This window comes from Stenella coeruleoalba (genome assembly GCF_951394435.1).
Source record: "Stenella coeruleoalba genome assembly, chromosome: 11".
Lineage (NCBI taxonomy): Eukaryota > Metazoa > Chordata > Mammalia > Artiodactyla > Delphinidae > Stenella > Stenella coeruleoalba.
Window position 1 is genome coordinate 71,849,521 of NC_137157.1, and position 20,761 is coordinate 71,870,281.

At 37.0% G+C, this 20,761-nt stretch overlaps 1 protein-coding gene across 1 annotated transcript in view; it reads left to right on the forward strand.

The window, feature by feature from the left end:
• The window catches only part of SLC2A13 (solute carrier family 2 member 13), a 427,342-nt gene that overhangs the window by 66,750 nt on the left and 339,831 nt on the right, over positions 1–20,761 (forward strand). The window contains exon 2 of the mRNA XM_079938390.1: positions 15,409–15,568. Within this exon, the coding sequence (XP_079794516.1) occupies positions 15,409–15,568 (160 nt within the window). The remainder of the gene's footprint in view (positions 1–15,408; positions 15,569–20,761) is intronic.

A 20,761-nucleotide genomic window follows, 5' to 3' on the forward strand; every position in this document is an offset into this window, starting at 1 on the left:
ATGTTTCTAGGAATTTACCAAATTCTTCTGTGTTGTACAGTTTATTGGCATATAATTTTGTGTGGTTTCTTATGATCTGTTTCATTTCTGTGGTATCAGGTGAAAGGTTTTTTCTTTTATTTCTGATTTTATTTATTTGAATAAAAACTAAAAAAAATATATTTTTCTTGCTTAGTCTAGCTAAAGGTTTGTCAATTTTGTTTATCTTTTTAAAGACTCAGCTGTTGGTTTCATTGATTTTTTTCTGTTGTCTTCTATTTCTGATCTCTGATCTTTGTTATTTCCTTCCATCTACTCTCTTTGGGCTGTGTTTATTCTTTTCCTAGTTCCATTAGGTGTAAGGCTAGATTGTTTATTTAAAATTTTTCTTGTTTTTTGAAGTAGGCATTTATTACTCTGAAATTCCCTCTTAGAAATGCTTTTGCTGAATCCCATAAGTTTTGGTATGTTATATTTTTATTTTTCTTTGTTACAGGTATTTTTTTAGTTCACTTTCGATTTCTTTGTTAACCCGTTGGTTGTTTATTAGTATGTTGTTCAGTCTCTACATATTTGTGACTCTTTCATTTTCCTTTCGTATTTGATTAGTAGTTTCATACCACTTTGGTTGTAAAAGTACTTGATATGATTTCAGTCTCCTTAAATTTGTTTAGATTTGTTTGTGGCCTTACATATGATATGTCATGGAGAATGTTTCATTTGCACTTGAGAAAAATGTGAATTTTGTTTCCTTTTTCTGGAATGTTCTGTATGTATCTGTATACCTTGGACTAGGCCATGTAGTCCAAGGTATCCTTTAAGGCCAATATAGTCTTAATGATTTTCTTTCTGGATGTAAGTGGGTTATTAAATTCCTCCAGTATTGTGCTACTGTCTATTACTTCCTTTAGGTGTGTGAATATCGCTTTATATGTTTAGTTGCTCCTTTTTTGGGTGCATAAATATTTACAAATATGATATTCTCTTGTTGAAATGACCACTTTATCAATATTTAATGTCCTTCTTTATCTTTTATTACAGTCTTTGTTTTAAAATATTTTTTGTGTGATACAAGTATAGTTACCCCAGATTTCTTTTGGTTTCCATTTTCATGGAATGTCTTTTACCATCCTTTCAATTCTAATCTATGTCTGTCCTTACATCTGAAGTGAGTCTCTTATAGGCAGTATAGGTATGAATCTTGCTTTTTTTTTTTAATCCATTCAGTCACTCTGTGTCTTTTCATTGGAAACTGTAGTCCATTTCCATTTAAAGTAATTATTGATAGGTGTACTTATTTCCATTTTCTAAATTGTTTTGGCTGTTTTGTACTTCCTGTTTCTTTTTTCTTCTTTTGTTCTCTTTCTTTGTGGTTTGATGACTTTCCTTAGGGGGATGCTTAGATTCCTTTCTCATTATCTTTTGTGTATCAGCTACAGGTTTTTGCTTGGTGGTTACCATGAGCCTTACATATAACTATTTATATTTAGAACAGTCTATTTTATGTGGATGACAACTGAACTTTTAATGCATTCTAAAGCTCTGCATTTTTACTCTCCCTCACACATTTTATTTTTGATGTCACATTTTACATCTCTATATTTTGTATCCCTTACTAATTATTGTAGTTACAGTTATTTTACTACTTTTGTTTTTTAACCTTTATATTCGTTTCATAGGTGATAAATATGCTACCTTTACTGTATAGTTACCTTTACTAGTGAGACTCATACTTTCATATGTTTCTTGTTAACTAATTAGCACCCTTTCTTTTCAGCTTAAAAAGGCCTTTTTAACATTTCTTGTAAGGCCAATTTATTGGTGATGAACTTCTTTTAGCTTTTGCTTATCTGGAAAACTATCTCTCCTTCAATTATGAATGATAACTTTGGCAGTTTGAGAATTCTTCGTTGGAAGTTTTTCTCTTTCATCACTTTGGATATATCATGCCACTCCCTTCTGGCCTGCAAAGTTTCTGCTGAAAAATCTGCTGATAGTCTTATGGAGTTTCTCTTACATGTAACAAATTGTTTTTCTCTTGCTGCTTTTAAGATTCTCTTCTTGTCTTTAACTTTTAACATTTTTAATTATAACATGCTGTGTTTTGTGTCTCTTTTGGTTCATCTTATTTGGTAGTCTCTGAGCTTTCTGAATCTGGTTGTCTTTTTTTCGTGAAGTTAGGAAGGTTTTCAGGCATTATTTGTTCAATGAAGTTTTCTGCTCCTTTCTCTCCTCTCCTTCTGGGACTCCTATAATGTGAATGTTAGTTCACGTGATGTTGTCTTGTAAGTCCTTTAATTTCATTTAAAAAAATTCTTCCCTCATTTTTCTGCTCTGTCTGGGTGAGTTCCATTGCTCTATCTTCCAACTCGCTGATTCATTCTACTTCATCCAGTCTGCTGTTGAACCCCTCTAGTGTATTTTTCAGTTCAGCTATTGTTTTCCTCATCTGTTAGTTCTGTTTGGTACTTTCTGATGTTTTCTGTCTTTGTTGAAATTCTCACTGTGTTCATCCATTGTTTTCCCAAGTTAGGTGAGCAATTTTGTGATCATTACTTTTTAACTCTTTATCAGGTCAATTACTTATGTCCATTTCATTAAGGTTTTTTTTTTCTTTTTTTTATGAGGTTTTATGTTATTCTCTCTCTGGAAACATATTACTCAGTTTCTTTCTTTTCTTATTTCTTTTCTTTTTTTTTTTTTTGCTTCACTCTCTGTGTTGGTTTCTGTGTATCAAATGAAGCAACTACAGCTTCCCTGGTGGCGCAGTGGTTGAGAGTCCACCTGCCGATGCAGGGGACATGGGTTCGTGCCCCAGTCCGGGAAGATCCCACATGCCGCTGAGTGGCTGGGCCCATGAGCCATGGCTGCTGAGCCTGCACGTCTGGAGCCTGTGCTCCGCAACGGGAGAGGCCACAACAGTGAGAGGCCCGTGTACCACAAAATAAATAAATAAATAAATGAAGCAACTACCTCTCTCAGTCTTGAATACAGTATTTGTCCTTGTATAGGAGATGAACCTTATTTATCATTCACCCCTGCTGTAGCTCTTGGTTGTTTTTCAAACCTTTGTGATTGTCCAAGCAGCCTATTTTATTTTTAGTAGCTCCTGGTAATTGAGGGTGTGCCAAGACCAGTCAGTGTCCCAAAGGGGAAGATCTCAATCAGCATCTAGATTCAGGTTGATTGGGAGGCAGATGCTCAGGCCATGGCTTTTAAAGAGTGCAAATATATAGTAATGTGGGTCTGCAAGTTTAAGCTCTGAGGGCTCTCTGAGGGTGATCTGGCAGTGTCACCTGGGTAGCAGTCACAAAAATCAGGGCTTCAGACAAGTGTACTAACTCCTTTCTGGGAGATATTGATGAGCTTAGTGAGGCAGAGATAGAGTACAAAAATGTTGTTCCCCATTCTGCTATCCCTGAGCATACCTCCATAGCTTCTAGTTGTGTGCCAAGGCTGAAGCCTGCCCCTATGGCTGAACCTCCATGACTAGCAAGGAGGCTTCTTTCACAGAAAGACTAGCGGTGTGTTTTAGTCTGCTATCTGTGTTGTGCTCTGGGGTGGTAGCCTGCCAAGTCCTGTCTTTCTGATTGTTTCAGTCCTGTGGGACCTAGGAACATAAGCCCTCCTGGCCACCAGAACCAGGTGATCAAGGGGTATCTCGTAGGCAGCAGCCATAAAAACCAAGGCACCAGTCATAAAAACAGGGGAACCAGATATGTATAAGAGCTCCCCTTGGAGAGATTCTGGTACTCTGGTGTGCTGCAGAGGGAGAATGTGAAGTTAGTACCTCCCTCCAAGGTCTCAGGAAAGGTTTACAGTCAGACCTTAGATGTGTGTTTAATTAGAAGCCTACCCCTCATGTTGCTGCTGTGGTGGCACGGTAATAGTCCTCTTTAACAGAAAGATGAGCTCTTGAGTCTGTTGCCTCTTCCTGTGCCCTGGGGGTGGTAGCTGTTTAAGAACTCTTTCTATGTTGGTTACAGTCCTGTGGGACCTGTGAGCTAAGCCCCACTGGCCACCAGAGCCAGGTGTCATAGATGTGTTTGTTCCCTGGCTGCAGCCACAAAAATCAGGGTGTCGGACTAGTGCATAAGCTCCTTTCTGTAAGATGCTGATGAGCTGGAGTGAGAGAGAAGGAGAGTGCAAAGATTGCATTCACCAGCCTTTGTTCACTAACAGCCCCTCTGTAGGCCCTATAAGTGTGCCAAACCAGAAACCAGCCCCTCAGGCCAAAGCTCCTGGACAGGCAGATAGGCTTATTTCTGAGAAAGATTAGGGTGTGTTTTAGCCTGCTATCTGTGCAGGGCACTGAGAGTGGCCGCCTGCCAAGAACTGTCTCTCCAATTGTTACAATCCCAGGGGACCAAGGGACAAAACCCCACTGTCCTCCAGAGCCAGGAGCTTCAGGAAATCAAGGGGCATCCCCTGGGTGGCAGCTGCAAAAAACAGGTCATGGGTGAAAACAGGCTCCAGATACGTGTAGAAGTTTCCCTCTGGGAAATACTGGAGCTCTGGAGCATGGCAGAGGGGGAGTACAAAGATGGCACCTGCTGAGGAAAGGAAAACAATGGAAAATAAAAGAAACAAAAGAAAAAGAATAAAGAAAAAGATGGTACCACTGGGTTTAGCAAGGCAGATGACAGTGTGCAAGATGGCACCCACTGGCTGGAGCATAAAGATGGCACCCGGGGGAAAGGGAAGATGAAGTGTTGTGGTGGGGAGATGGTGCCTGCCAGGTTTAGCAAGGCAGAGAGAGAGCAGGACAATGGCGCCCACCAGCCCGCATATCCATAGAGTATCCCAGGAGGCCCCTGCCCCTCAGACCAACACTTTATTTAAAAGTCGAAAATGAGTCTCTTTCGTAAAAAGTCTGGTCACTTTTCAAAGGGCCGCTTCTCCACTGGGACCTGGGTGGATGCGTCTGTGCACTGGCCCTTTAGGAGCCATTCCTCAGTTCATCCCAGCCTCGTTGGTCTCATGGGTATGAGTCCTGCTGGTCTTCAAAGCTAGATGTTTTGGGGGCTCATCTCTCAGGTGCCCATCTTAAAAGTTGGAGTGCTGGATGTAGTTTGCCTCTCATTTGCCTGATGTGAAGCAGTTGCTCTGCCAGTGTTTAGGTTTTTTTTCAGAGGAAATTGTTCCATAAATAGCTGTAGATTTGGTGTGTCTGTGAGAAGAGGTGAGTTCAGAGTCTTCTTAGGTTGCCATCTTGAACTGGAACTTCTGCTTTCCGTTCTTGGAGAACATCTCAAATTGATGTTCCACACTGGTTCAAATTTCACACGTATTTATCTCTATTATTTACTGCCTCCAATATGGTGTTTACTTATGTAATTATTTATATATTCTGCTATTAAATTTTTAGCATTCTTGGAACCCTTCTGTACCCTACCCATTTCCCTGTTTAATTCTATTCTGTTGTCTTTTTACTTAAACCAATTCCCTCCACCTGGCTCTCTTCCTGCATTTTAGGTAAGGCCCAAGGCCCAACCCCATATTGAAGAACAGCTTAAACAGTTTTTGAAGGGTGTGTTCATTTATTATTTTGCTACTTTAATATTTTCTTTAATAGTTCCTTCTATTTTACTCCTCAACCCTTTATATCTATTGGATGAATATTTCTATAGGTAACTTCTAGCCCTGAGCTTATCTTACTCTGTATATATTTCTTAAGTATTTTATCTGTTCCTACAGCGATTCACAGACTTTTAGCTCCCGTTTAGGTCCACATTGTTGTTGTCCTTAGATGTCACTTAGAGCTAAATATGACAAAGCACCACTTACGTTGCTGTCTGCTAAATTCACTGCCTTGATGAAAAGGTATTGATTTCTTATTAACCTTTGTGCATTCCATTTGTCAGGTGTAAAAGCATACTGCTTCTGCTTTTGCAGCATTTCGTACAGCTGTCTTTCTCTTATAACCTCGAAACTCTATTGTAAGAAATTTCTTACATATCTAGTAATTTCTATATTTGCTCTCTCTCTCCATAAAGAAATGTTTTCCTTCTCTGTTATTTTCCTTCCTTGGTTACATCTATGTGTTCCAGGAACACTTCTTTTTTCACCTTACCTGAATGCTGGAATGTTATACTGTTACTTAAAATGATTTTGTACTATAAGGGTGCTAAACCAGTATCAAGAGTGTTGTATATGGCTACACAGGGATGTGTTTTGTTTGGCTGTTTTCATTGGCCTATAGTGTATTGTACCTTAGTTGTTATGTAAGCAGCTTTCTACCTTATATCTTATGCTCAGTCAGCTTCTATATTTATGGTACCTGCCTAGCTTATGTAAGAAGTTTGAAACTCCTTAATGGAAAAGAATAGTTAGAATGAAAATATTTGCAGTATAATGGGTTAAAGTTACCTTTAAAGACTTATGGAAAAAACACTGCAAGTTATAACCAAATTTTAATAGTGGTTATCTACGGATGGTGTGCTTAAAGGGGATTTTTAATTACCTTACTTCTTACTTGTAGTTCCAAATTTTCCCTAATAAATAATATATTTAGTATAAAACCAATCTATTAAGACTAACTTAAAAGGATATGGTTTTGTGTATGTATCCCATAGTATTAAGCGACAACCGTTAAGCCCAGGTCTGTGCTTGACACGTAGACCAATTATAGTTCAGAAGGTACATGAGATACGAACATTCCATTAAAGGGCTTGTAGTCCTGCTTTGAGAAACAATGTGATACAGGCTCTACTGAGATGTTACCAGTAAAAAAGGGCATTGGCAGATCAATAGAATATTCTCAAGTAATAAAAAAGGAAGGGGGCATTTAGGTTGTGAGAGACTTTACTGAGTTGAAATGATCGTGATATGTTTGTAATGCCTCGTTAGGAGGTTTTTAATGCTGTAGAACATGAACTTTGGTAGTTATCCCCATAGATAGAATCTTTCTCATAACCTGGCTCTTCTGTTACAGGCACTTGGTGTTGTATATATTTTCATCACTTTGCGGCTTACTGCTCTTTGAAGTTGCCCAGCAGTTTTTTTGTGCCTTAAGCCTTATTTTTCAGAAAAGAAACAAAAACAAAAACTGGATTCTAAGGTGTTAATAATCTGGTAAATGTAGATACTTGATTATTTAGAAGAATGCAGACATACCAGTCCTGGGCAGGACAGCCGAACTGAAACAACTACAGTGAGGGATACTGTTTGTTTGGACAGATTATTTTTATTTAAATTTTTTCTTTAGAGATCATAGAGCAATAATTTACAAAATGAATTTAGGACCTCATAATCATTCTTGTTCAAGAAGCATTATTATTAAAAGGTAGCTTCATGTGCTTCTAAGAAGCTAATTTGTTGCTGCCTGGCTTATCATGCTGAGAGGCTGCTGTGATTCATGGGAATTTACCCATCGCAACAGGATTTTCTAATGCTATTTGGTTATGAAATTATTTATACTTCTGACTCAGGGCTTTAAAAGGGCTTCCAGCAGATTCTGAAAGCCAACTTTTGAGCTCAAGAGCATTTTGTGCCATTTATGGTGAATCAGTATGGCGCCATTTATGGTGAATCAGCTTGGCAGTATGAGAATGGTTGAATTGGGTTGCGCTGTAGTACCTCACCAGTGTTCTGGTGAGGCGCCTCAAGCTAAACATGATAATGAGTTTTCATTGATGTAGACCTCTTTATTTTCTTAGAAATCAAACTTTTAAAAAATATTCAGAAACAATACCAACACAGGTTTTTGTGGTTGTATTTACTCTAATAAGCTATTAACAAGAACTTGTACCACTACATTCTTTATGTTAATTTCAATTCATGAGTTTCGTATGGATAATTAAGAATTTGTTCTTTCTTTATGAGATATTTATTTTATTTAATTAGTGATTTGAATAGGGCAGAAATCAAAAACGCTTTATAGAATACTCCTAAACTTTAAATAGCATTAATTACATCCATTTGTGAAGCACTTATGCTTAATTTGCAGGATCTCATACAATATTACTTAACTGTCCTTCATAAGAATAGTGAGCTTTGTTGTTTCCCCAAAGTGGAAAGGAGATTTTGGGGTGACATAGCCTTAATGTTGAAGGTTTTTCCAGAGTAGACATCATGTTTAGAAATCCACAAATGATGACTTGCCAGGTGGTTTTATTGACAGCAAAGTGAGTTAACAGGGCCTGTGCTTAACATTTGCATATTGGACAAATGTGAGTAGTGAACATGAAGCCTTCTACTACTCTTCCTGATCATTGGCATTCTTTTATAGTTCTCCGTTTTCATAAGGCAGTTTTATGAAAGGAGACTTTAAACTTGTCTAGCTTGAAATTATACAGTAAATCACATTCAGTTCTCATTTTTCTTACTAATTCATCTGAGCTCTTTAACATGACACCTGCTGGCAGTAAGTCACATAGCAGGTAGTAGGAGCAGGGAAGAGATCAGACTCTTCTGCCCTTCGAAGTTCATACGTGCTTACTAAGGTAATAGGGCCAAAAATAAAATGTTCCTGAGAAATTTCCAAAGGGTCACATTTGAAACAGAGGCATGGCAGTCCATCTTCCAGTGACACATTACAAAGATTAGGGGATGTGAGTCTATGAGATCCACTTTGATGTTAACTTGCTATGGGACTTTATGAAACCTTCTTATTGTCTGCCTCTGAGGCTGGGGTTCTTTACCTTTCCTAAGGGGATAGTGAATGATACCTGTCCCACCTACCTACTGAAAGGATGACCTTACATGAAATACAAAATGGTAACATAAAAAGATTGTAGAAAATAATGTAGTATTCAAGGGTAAGGTAGATGCTTGCTGGTCACTTCTTTTCTTTCTTCCTTCTTAAATATTGGAATTTTTCAGGACTCAGTTCTAGGCATTCTTCTCGGGTTCCATTTCTGGGAAATCTCATCCTTCCCATGGTTTCCGCTATATGTACCATCCACACAGAACCATCTTTTGAGCTCCAGGTATTTGTATAACTCCCAGACTCCACTGGGCCCAGTCCAGTCTCAGTTTGGAATTGCATTTAAAGAAATACAGTCCAGCAACTAAAAGTAATTAAATAGTAATACTACTCCTTACTTGAGTCTCGAAGAATATAATAGCATGGAGGTTATAATTCAGCAATATTTCAAAAAATCTTTTATCCACTCCCGCCCCCACTCCAACCTCAGTCAGTCCCTGTGTTATGGGCTCCCATTTTTCCATACTGAGCCTGAAACTCTCACTCACAACTCCCTGCAGTCTGTTTTCATTTGAACTTCTCACAAACCAGATCTTTGGCCCATGTTTTCTTCATCCTTTTTTGCCTAGCATTATAACAGCCCCAGAACTAGGCGACAAACACCAGATTCTCGCTTGAGGATGAGAGAGGAAGGAAAGGTTAGTTAGTTTGGCAAAGGCTCCTATTTGGGTAGGAGAAAAGAGGAGGCTGGGAACATTTACATGTAAATAATCTATATTCCCAGCGTACTTGTGGAGTGTTCTACTTATTCTCTACTTGTATATTTCACAGAGCACCTCTGACTCAGCCTGTCTAAAACTTGACCTTACTATCTTCCACACAAATTTGCTTCTCCTCTAATATCTTCATGCAAAGTATCTATCGTGCTTCTAGTTGCTTATTCCGGACATCTGAACGTCATCCTCAAATTTTTCCTCTCCTTCACAGTTCCATTCACGTTCTCTTCAGCCTCGATACTGAATACATACTTCTAGAGTCTCTCCATTTTACTCCATATCTACTGCTGCCACTGAACTCCTTGTTCCCCAGCAATCCGTTTTCCATACTCCAACCAGAAGGATCCTTTAAAAACATGAATCTGATCATGCCTTTTCCTCCTTTACACTGTTCAAAGGTTTCTGAGTACCAAGCCCTTAATAATGGCCTCTAAGATCCTGTATACTCTGGTTGGTCTCTGCTTATGTCTCTAAAAATAGTCCCTTCCTCAACAGGATGCATTTCTTCCTGCCTCAAGGCCTTTGTCTAAGCTGGTCTGGTTGTCTAAAGTATCTTTCACCCTCCTCACCCTCCACCCTGCCCCCCAACCTCCTCATCCAAGGTTTCTCTGACTCCTCAGGCTGGGCCCAGTCCCTTTGGTGAGACCCATTGCTCTTGAAATCGAATTACTTGTTCCCACATATTTTGCACAATAGATCCTAAGCTCCACGAGGGATGAAGTGCTCTCTCCTGTAGCACTTCATCCCTCGTGGTTAGCACAGTGCCCGGCTCAGATCAAGTATTAGTTGAGCACTTGCTCATTAAAGGATACTTCTTCCATGATTTGGGCTTTGTCTGTCTCTCATCTCCATACATATTCTGCTTCACACTCTATTTACCCCTGAGAAAATTGATTTCATATTTTTTAAGCCCGTGCTCTTCTTTGCAGAATTGTCTTCCCAGTCCTTCCTAGCTACCACTTAATCATTGTCAGCACCTCAAAATAGAAACCAATGTGTAGCTGCACTGTGTCCCTTACCATGGTATTTTGAAATTATTTGATTTCATGGTTTTGTGAGTAGGGCTGTATGTGGCTTCCTTTATAGCAGGGGCAGTGTTTTTGTTTACTTCTCATCTTGATAATCCCAGCACCTAACAAGGTCACACTGAATCAAAAAAGTTGGCATACTCATAAGTAGAGGTATTGTAATAATAAAAATAACTGCTGACATTATTGATTATTTTCTGTGTGCTAGGCACAATTTTAAGTTCTTTCACTCTACTAACTTATTGAATCATCTCAACTCCTATGAAGGAGTTACTTTTATTCTTCCAATTTATAAATGAACTAGAGACCCAGAAAGGTTAAATAAGTTGTCCAGACTTAGCCAGATGGTAAGTGGCAAGGCTGGAATTTAAACCCACTGTTTCCGGAGCCTACCCACCTCTGTGGGACAGTCACTGTACTCATAGTGCTTTCAAAATTCAGTTCTGGAATCTTTGATTCAAATTCTGTTTCTACTTACCTGTATGACCTGGGGTAAGGTCCTTCTCTGTAAAGTGGGGATAATTATATGTCCTTTATAGGGATGTTCTGACGATTAAATAAAATAATCAGTCCATCTGTAATATCTAATGGGATGTAGGCAGTTGTAACAGCATTAAGTCAGTGTGAGCACTTGGACAGATCTTTTGGGATTCTTTCCAACTCTAAATCCAGTGAGTTTTTATAGTTTTTTAGTCTTTTCCATTTGCCATTTACTTTTCAATGTTCTGGTATTTATTTTTAATAATCAACATTTATAAGGGCCTGAGGACATCTCTGCGTTTGCTATCAAGTGAAATCTAAGGGCTTTGTGAAAAGCTTGTGCTGCCTAAAACTACCGTGCTGATTTCCCATGCTCAAGTCCCCTGCTAGGTGGCTGAGTAAAAATCTCTGGCTAAAGAGAGCAGCTGAATTACAGCCAGACCAAAGCAGAAAAAGAAATCTAATCAGTTACTGTTACCTGATTTTGAAAGTTCATTGAGATGTTCTAATCATAAAAGAACTAAAAAGAATATACAGTTAACAGGTCAACATTCGCAGCTAATGTTTCCTCTTTCCAAGTTAAATAAAAGTCGATTTAGAGTAGTCTGTGCTATTAAATTGATTAGCAGTCAGATGGAAACTTTCAGCAGTTTAGGTGATGATTCATTTATAACGACTATTCATAGTTTGTCTACTAATATTTGCTTATTATTTTATGAAACATAAAATCATATGATTTTTTTCACCATCACCATATACCGACAAGCACTACAGTAGCAAATAACATTGGTAGAAAATACAGAGTATATAGTTCTGAGACTTAATGGTCTGACTTGTGTGCAAACTCAATAAATGCTTACCAGTAGTTTTACAACAATACAGTGAATATTCCAGTAGTAGATATATGTACTATTTAAATAAATCTTCTTGATCTGTTTATTTGTTCTACCTTTGAACAAAGCAAACAAATATATAGCAAAAAAATATTTAAAATAGATGAAATTGGAGATGATTGTGGCATCAGGAAGGAATTTAGTTCACAGAATAAATACCATGGAGTCCAAAACACTTGGTAGAGGTGTGCCTCTCTAACTTCTACATAAAAAGGGAGATAAAAGATGGCTATGTGATTTATAGTGCCCATAAACAAACAGAAGTCAGTTATTGAGAAACACAACTATTGCAGCTGCTGAGACTAGAGAGGAGTTTCTCCTTTGTCGGAATGTGGTAAATGGTAAATGGCAACTTTTCAGCCCTTGTACAGAAAACACAGCCACAGGATTTCTTAGTGCTGATACCTTCAATAGCAGCAGGCTATTTTTAAATTTTATTTTATTATTATTATTTTTTGCGGTACGCAGGCCTCTCACTGTTGTGGCCTCTCGCATTGTGGAGCACAGGCTCCGGACGCGCAGGCTCAGCGGCCGTGGCTCACGGACCCAGCCGCTCCATGGCATGTGGGATCTTCCCGGACCGGGGCACGAACCCGCGTCCCCTGCATCAGCAGGCGGACTCTCAACCACTGCGCCACCAGGGAAGCCCAGCAACAGGCTATTTTTTGACATCGTAAAGATCAATTCATTAAAAACAATTTTACATGGGTCTATTATGCAACCCATTGATGTTCTTGCTTAAACTGGGTATCTGTTTATAGTATCTACAAATATAAAAAGATTTAATTACTTTAGATAATCCTTTTTTTCACTATGCTTTTGCTGACTGTTGATTAGATGTTAGATTTATGTTAAATAACCAGACATATCTGGAAATTGGAAGTGCCACTGGGAAGTGAGCTAGATATGGCCAGCAGGGCAAAGATTTTCTCTTAAGAAATAATTTAGGATTGGCTCAAAGTTGTATACCATAGAACTGTAGTTTTTTAAATATGTGGTGAGCATCAGGATCACTTGTAGGATTTTTAAAAGACAGGCTCATCTCCCACCTCTGTAGTTTTCTACTTAATAGATTTGGGTGGGTGAGGTGAATGCATCTGCATTTTATTTTTATTTATTTATTTACTTATTTATTTTTAAAACATCTTTATTGGAGTATAATTGCTTTACAATGGTGTGTTACTTTCTGCTGCATAACAAAGTGAATCAGCTATCCGTATACATATATCCCCATATCTCCTCCCTCTTGCGTCTCCCTCCCTCCAACCCTCCCTATCCCACCCATCTAGGTGGACGCAAAGCACCGAGTTGATCTCCCTGTGCTATTCAGCTGCTTCCCACTAGCGATCTATTTTACATTTCTATATAATTTGTAGTGCATATATGTCCATGCTACTCTCTCTCTTCCTCCCAGCTTACCCTTCCCTCTCCCCATGTCCTCAAGTCCATTCTCTACGTCTATGTCTTTATTCCTGTTCTGCCCCTAGCTTCTTCAGAACGATTTTTTTTTTAGATTCCATATATATGTGTTAGCATATGGTATTTGTTTTCTCTTTCTGACTTACTTCATTCTGTATAACAGTCTCTAGGTCCATCCACCTCACTACAAATAACTCAATTTCATTTCTTTTTATTGCTGAGTAATATTCCATTTTATATATGTGCCACATCTTCTTTATCCATTCATCTGTCGATGGACACTTAGGTTGCTTCCACTATTGTAAATAGTGCTGCAATGAACATTATGCTAAATGACTCTTTTTCAGTTATGATTTTCTCAGGGCATATGCCCGGTAGTGCGATTGCTGGGTCGTATGCTAGTTCTATTTTTAGTTTTTTAAGGAACCTGCATACTGTTCTCCATAGTGGCTGTATCAATTTACATTCCCACCAACAGTGCAAAAGGGTTCCCTTTTCGCCACACCCTCTCCAGCATTTATTGTTTGTAGAGTTTTTGATGATGGCCATTCTGACTGGTGTGAGGTGATACCTCATTGTAGTTTTGATTGGCATTTCTCTAATGATTAGTGATGTTGAGCATCCTTTTATGTGTTTGTTGGCAATCTCTATGTCTTCTTTGGAGAAATGCCTATTTAGGTCTTCTGCCCATTTTTGGATTGGGGTGTTTGTTTTTTTGATATTGAGCTGCATGAGCTGCTTGTATATTTTGGAGATTAACCCTTTGTTACTTGCTTCATTTGCAAATATTTTCTCCCATTCTGAGGGTTGTCATTTCATCTTGTTTACAGTTTCCTTTGCTGTGCAAAAGCTTTTAAGTTTCATTAGGTCCCATTTGTTTATTTTCGTTTTTATTTCCATTTCTCTAGGAGGTGGGTCAAAAAGGATCTTGCTATGATTTATGTCATAGAGTGTTCTGTCTATGTTTTCCTCTAAGAGTTTTATAGTGTCTGGCCTTACATTTAGGTCTTTAATCCATTTCGAGTTTACTTTTGTGTATGGTGTTAAGGAGTGTTCTAATTTCATTCTTTTACATGTAGCTGTCCAGTTTTCCCAGCACCACTTATTGAAGAGGCTGTCTTTTCTCCATTTTATACTCTTGCCTCCTTTATCAAAGATAAGATGACCATATGTGCGTGGGTTTATCTCTGGACTTTCTATCTTGTTCCATTGATCTATATTTCTGTTTTTGTGCCAGTACCATACTGCCTTGATTACTGTAGCTTTGTAGTATAGTCTGAAGTCAGGGAGCCTGAATCCACCAGCTCCGTTTTTCTTTCTCAAGATTACTTTGGCCATTTGGGGTCTTTTGTGTTTCCATACAAATTGTGAATTTTCTTTGTTCTAGTTCTGAGAAAAATGCCATTGGTAGTTTGATAGGAATTGCATTGAATCTGTAGCATCTTCATTTTTTAAAAAAGACACACACGTGATTCTAGTGATCCGTGAAGTTTGAGAATTGCCACCATAGATTATGCTGTATTAATTTTATATAGAAAAAAGTTTAAAGCATATATAACCAAATACACGTTATCCACAAAACCATCTATTTTATGGTTAAGATCATCTGTTTTTGAAGACTGTAAATTCCCAAGTTACTATCCATTGTAAGCTGTTTCTGAAATGTACATCTAGCCAGTTGAGTAAGGTGATTTAATGTATAGACATCTAATTAGTAAACCAATTACGAGTTTTGGTGTGTCTACTGGAAATGATGACTTTGAATAGTTAATATGTATTTTGGGATAATTTTTTATTCTCACCATTGTCTGATTACATTTCCATATGGACCAACAATATTTCAATAATTATATTCTATCTAGAGAGCATTTTCCTATTTTTAGTTTTCAAAAAGTTATAAAGCATACTGACATGCATTCTAAAGTTATCTGAGATCTCTAGGGGTACTTTCGTTTGTAGGCTTTCAAGTGATAATATGAAAAATGATACTCAGAGATTGGTATCGCACATCTTATCTGCAGTAGTCACTACTTATAAACAGAATCTTTAAATATGTGGTAAACCTTTGTTTGAAGTAGAAAACTAAGCCCGTATATGTGTGTGTATGTCTTAATCTGTCTTAATATCTATGACAACAGAAATCTTGGATAAATGTCTAATGTTTACTTTTTATTGTTCCTTTATAGGCATTGCTTCTATGACAGTGCCAGTGTACATCGCTGAGGTCTCACCCCCCAATTTAAGAGGTCGATTAGTCACCATTAATACCCTCTTCATCACGGGAGGGCAGTTCTTTGCAAGTGTTGTCGATGGAGCCTTCAGCTATCTCCAGAAAGATGGATGGAGGTCTGTAAATAGTTCTTATATTTAATTTTCAAATAAATTATGAGTATTTAGGGGATGGAAAAAACTTGAGAAATGATAGAAAAAATATAGGGTATTTTGTATCATTATAGCTAATTTATATGATGGCGTTCAGCAAAATTGAAAGTGGACAAGAAGCTGATATTTATTTTAATGATAGACAAGGAACCTACCATTAAGAATTGATATTTACAGGGTGTTTTAGCATTTAGGTGACGTTGCTCACACTGTGTGTAATATTTTGCAATATTTGTTTAAAAATGAATGCAGCAATAAATATGCATGGAGTTTTTGCATTGTATCAGTGATTGACAAGCTGTTTATGAGCTGTAGATATAACTAACATCCTTTTGGAATTTAGGTAGCTACGTTCTAATCTGAATGAAAGAAAACTCAGTCTTTAAAGGTACAGGTTTAGTTATATAAAAAGATGTTATATATGTAAAACTTAAAATACACAAATTATTTATGATCATTATTTGGCTTACTTTGAATCAAAAGAGATGAGAAAAATGTTTTGAAAACTGCTTTAAAATATTTTCAAACCTAATATTGTAAAACAAACTGATCTTATATTAAAGCTTAAAGATACTATGGGCTCTGGATTTTGATATACTTCATGGTATTCAAAACAACAGATTCATGTAACCCTTCCAGGGTTTTAAATTTTAATAAAATTTCCCTATACTCTCTGTATAGGTGCTGGAGAGAAAATATTCCACAAGACAGACTCTGGTGTGTTAGCATGGTGCTTAAACTATTGAAGTTAGTTCTTAACAGCTGAAGAAAAAGGGTTTGCTGCTATGTGGATGTAGGGAAGTAAACTTACATATGTAAGCAGCACAATAAATCGAAGCTATTGAAGACTTAGGCTGATGAAGTTTTGTTAAAAGTCATGTGAGAAAACTCACTGAAGGCAGTTAGGGTGTATGTTTGTCAGGACCATTAAAGGGAGGACACATTTCTTTAAAATATTAGCTGTGTCTGCATATGTTGCTAAACCACTTTCTACCTCTGAAGGAATGAATCTCCGAAAAAGTGAGAAATTACTGAAAAATTGAAGAGGCAAGAACTTCATCTTTCTTTTCCACTCTGTAGAAGAACAGAAAGTGGGAGATGATAGCTTGTTACCAGCGTAATCTGATATTTTGTGTTTTTACTGGAAGCTCAATGGAAGTCAGTTAATCTTTCAGCCCCACATAGCTTTAAGATCTAAATTATCTATTTACATTTTGTTAAGGAATTTTATTAATGTAACCAATATAGAAATATATATCTGCTTTTATTAAAAATCCATTTTTAAATGAAAACATATAAATTACATGAGTCATGTTTTTAATCCAAGTATCACAATTTATTTTTATGTATTTATTTTATTAATTGTAAAAATTAAGCAATTTATTTAAACTAAAAAAAGAGTTTACCCATTTCCCCCATCCCCCACCCACCACGTCTGGAAACCCCTAGTCTGTTCTCTGTATATATGAGCTTGGGTTTTTATTTATTTGCTTTCTTATTTTGCTTTTTTTTCTTAGATTCCACATATAAGAAAGCTCATACAGTATTTGTTTTTATCTGTCTGTCTTATTTCATGTAGCATAGTGCCCTCGAGGTCCATCCATGTTGCACATGGCAAGATTTCACTCTTTTTTATGACTGAATAATATTCCATTGTGTGTATATATGCCACATTTTCTGTATCAATTCATCCATCAATGTTGGACAATTAGGTTGTTTCCAAATCTTGGCTATTGTAAATAATGCTGCAGTGAACATGGGAATACAGATATACGTATCTTTTTGAATTAGTGTTTTCATTTTCTTCAGATAAATATGTAGAAGTAAAATTGCTGGACCTTACGGTAGTTCTATTTTTAATTTTTTGAGCAACCTCCATACTGTTTTCCACAGTGGCTGCACCATTTTACAATCCCACCAACAATGCACAAGGGTTCCCTTTTCTCTACATCCTCACCAACATTTGTTATCTCTTGTCTTTTTGATGATAGCCATCCTAACAGGTGTGAGGTGATATCTCATTGTGGTTTTGATTTGCATTTTCTTGATGATTAGTGATTTTGAGCATCTTTTCATGTACCTGTTGGCCATCTGAATGTCTTCTTTGGAAAAAATGTCTATTCAGATGCTCTGCTCATTTTTTAATCAGATTGTTTGCATTTTTGCTATTGAGTTTATATGAAATCTTTATATATTTTGGATATTAACCCCTTATCAAATATGTGATTTGCAAATTTTTTCTCCCATTCAGTAGGTTGCCTTTTCATTTTGTTGATGGTTTCCTTTGTTGTGCAAAAGCTTTTTAGTATGATATAGTCCCACTTATTTATTTTTGCTTTTGTTGATTTTACTTTTGCTCTCAGATTCAAAATTTATCTCCAAGACCTATCTCAAGGAGTTTACTGCCTATGTTTTCTTCTAGGAGTGTTATGATTTCAGGTCTTCTGTTCAAGTTTTTAATTCATTTTGAGTTAATTTTGTGTATGGTATAAGATTTATTCTTTTGCTTGTGGCTGTCCAGTTTTCCCAACACCACTTAAATATAGCAATATAGGTACCTTTTCTCAGTACTGGGTTAGGAAAGAAAGAAAGATACAGTAGTGAAAATAAGTTATGAATTTAGTATCCCTGTGCAGAAGTGGAGGTCTTAGGATAGGCATTAGAATACTTTTGAGAGGCAGGGTGACATAGTGATAGGCAGAGCTGGATTTAAATCTGTTTTCAGTGAGTAATTAGCTACAAACCTTGGACAAGTTACTTAGTTCCCCTGAAATTCACTTTTGTCATTGTAAAAAATGTGACCAAAGATGCTTATCTTGTAAGGTTATTGTGGGATCTAAATTAATTATTGTATATAAAGTACTCAGCACAGTGTTTGGCACATGGCAAATACTCAATAAATGATGAATCATGTTGTTATTTACTATTCTGATGAATGCATAGAAGATGGGTGCTACTAGAGGTAAATTGTAAGGGAGGTTGAAGGAAACACATTCTAAGACCTCTGGTTTCTTAACCAGTAAAGTTGTGGCTTGGAGGTGCTAGGGCAGAGGCCTAGAGAAAAAAAATGTTAAATGCTTATATCTACCATAGAAGGTACAAGAAGGAAAAGACTAAAGACAAAAATGAGTTTCCAAATAACCATGAGATCCCAGCTGATGTTGGAGGCAGATATTTGCAGTAAAGTGAAGTAGCACACCTGTGTGAATTTTTCCCATAATATTGGAGAACCCAGGGGTGAAAAAATAAAATAAGAGGATGGAAAACAAACTTGGGCTAGTATTCAGACCAGTGCATTAACATAGCAGATCACTTTGAATCCACTTAGTTTTTGTACAAATACATGTTTATTTGTGTATACATGCAAATATGTCTACTTTTCTTCTTACAAGTGAATTTTCTGTGTACTATTTTCTTCTATTTTTCAGCATCCTTAGCTTTGTGTTTACCTCATCTGACTCCTGGACTCATAGGAATGTGGTTACAAGCAAGTGAAAATTGGAGTTTTACCTAAGCATCGACATTAGAATTGTCAGCAATTATAACTTACTCATGATTATAACAATAGATAATTCATCACTTTGTGGCCATGTATTCCAAAAGTTCTAAGGAAATGTGGTTTTAAATATTTCATATAAAATTTCTTTCTCGGGCTTCCCTGGTGGCCTAGTGGTTGAGAGTCCGCCTGCCGATGCAGGGGACGCGGGTTCGTGCCCCAGTCCGGGAGGGTCCCACATGCCGCGGAGCGGCTGGGCCCGTGAGCCATGGCCACTGAGCCTGCGCGTCCGGAGCCTGCTGCTCCGCAACGGGAGAGGCCACAGCAGTGAGAGGCCCGCGTACCGCAAAAAAAAAAAAAAAAATTTATTTCTCATACTCATATTTTCATGTATCATAAAGTAAAATGTTCCCTACATTCCAAGAGTTTGAATATGTTAACATTTTGTTTCTTTTTCTTTCTTTTTTTCTTTTGTTTCTTTTTCTTTCTTTTTTTCTTTTGTTTGTTTCTTTTTCTTTTCTTTCTTTTGTTTCTTTTTCTTTCTTTTTTTCACTGCACCACCAGGGAAACCCTGTTTCTTTTTCATTTGCCTTTTTGACTTTGATTTGTCTGAAACTCTACTTTAAGTTACTAACATTTGATGTCATACTATATACCTAGTGTCCCAGATTAACTAGTTCACTTTACACTGATGAACAGTTTTAGAGTCTGTTAGTGAATATCATTTGATCTTCACCAAAACCTTGAGAGGCTGGTGGAACTAGTATTATTCCCTATTTGTAGATTTAAAAGATGCTCAGAGAAGTTAAATATTTGCCTGAGACCATATGGTTATTACATGGCGTAGATTAGAGCCAGTTCTTTTTAGTTGAAATGTAGCCACCTTTTTCCTCATTCTGCTTCTAAGTGTTTAAAGTCTAAAATATGATTACTGGTAATTTTTATGATAGTGATAAGATTAATATATACAGAAGATGAAACTGACCGAAAAACTTCTTAGATGTTCAGGTTGTTGAAAGACTAAATCACCCTTTGTGTCAGATGGGTCAAAGCTTCTGTTCTCTTATTGTTTGGATGTCATAGAAATAAATTGTTTTTTGCTGAACTGTTGAAAGATAAGCTTTTCTAGAAAAAATTGCCAGTAGAAGATTGCCTACTGATACTTTTGTAGCACTGTAGTGTCATATTACTACTATACTGAGAAGAATATTATTGGGCTCCATAAGAAAGAGGAAATAAGGATTTTGAAAATATCAGTAAAGATTAATTTTTTAAAAATAACTTTATTGAAATATAATTAATATACCAATTCACCCATTTAAAATGTACAATTCAGTGGCTTTCAGTATGTTTACAGAGTTGTGCAGTTATCACTACAATCAAATTTTGAACATTTTTATTACCCTGAAAAGAAAACTTGTACCCCATAGCTGTCATCATCCAACTTCCCAGCTCCTCCCAGCTCTAGGCAACTATTAATCTACTTTTTTTCCTTATAGAGTTGCCTATTCTTGGTATTTCAAGTATCAATATGTGGTCCATTGTGACTGGCTTCTTTCACTTAGCATGTTTTTAAGGTTCATCCATGTTGTAGCATGTGTCAGTACTTCATTTCTTTTTATTGGCAAGTAATGTGGATATACCACATTTTGTTTAGCCAT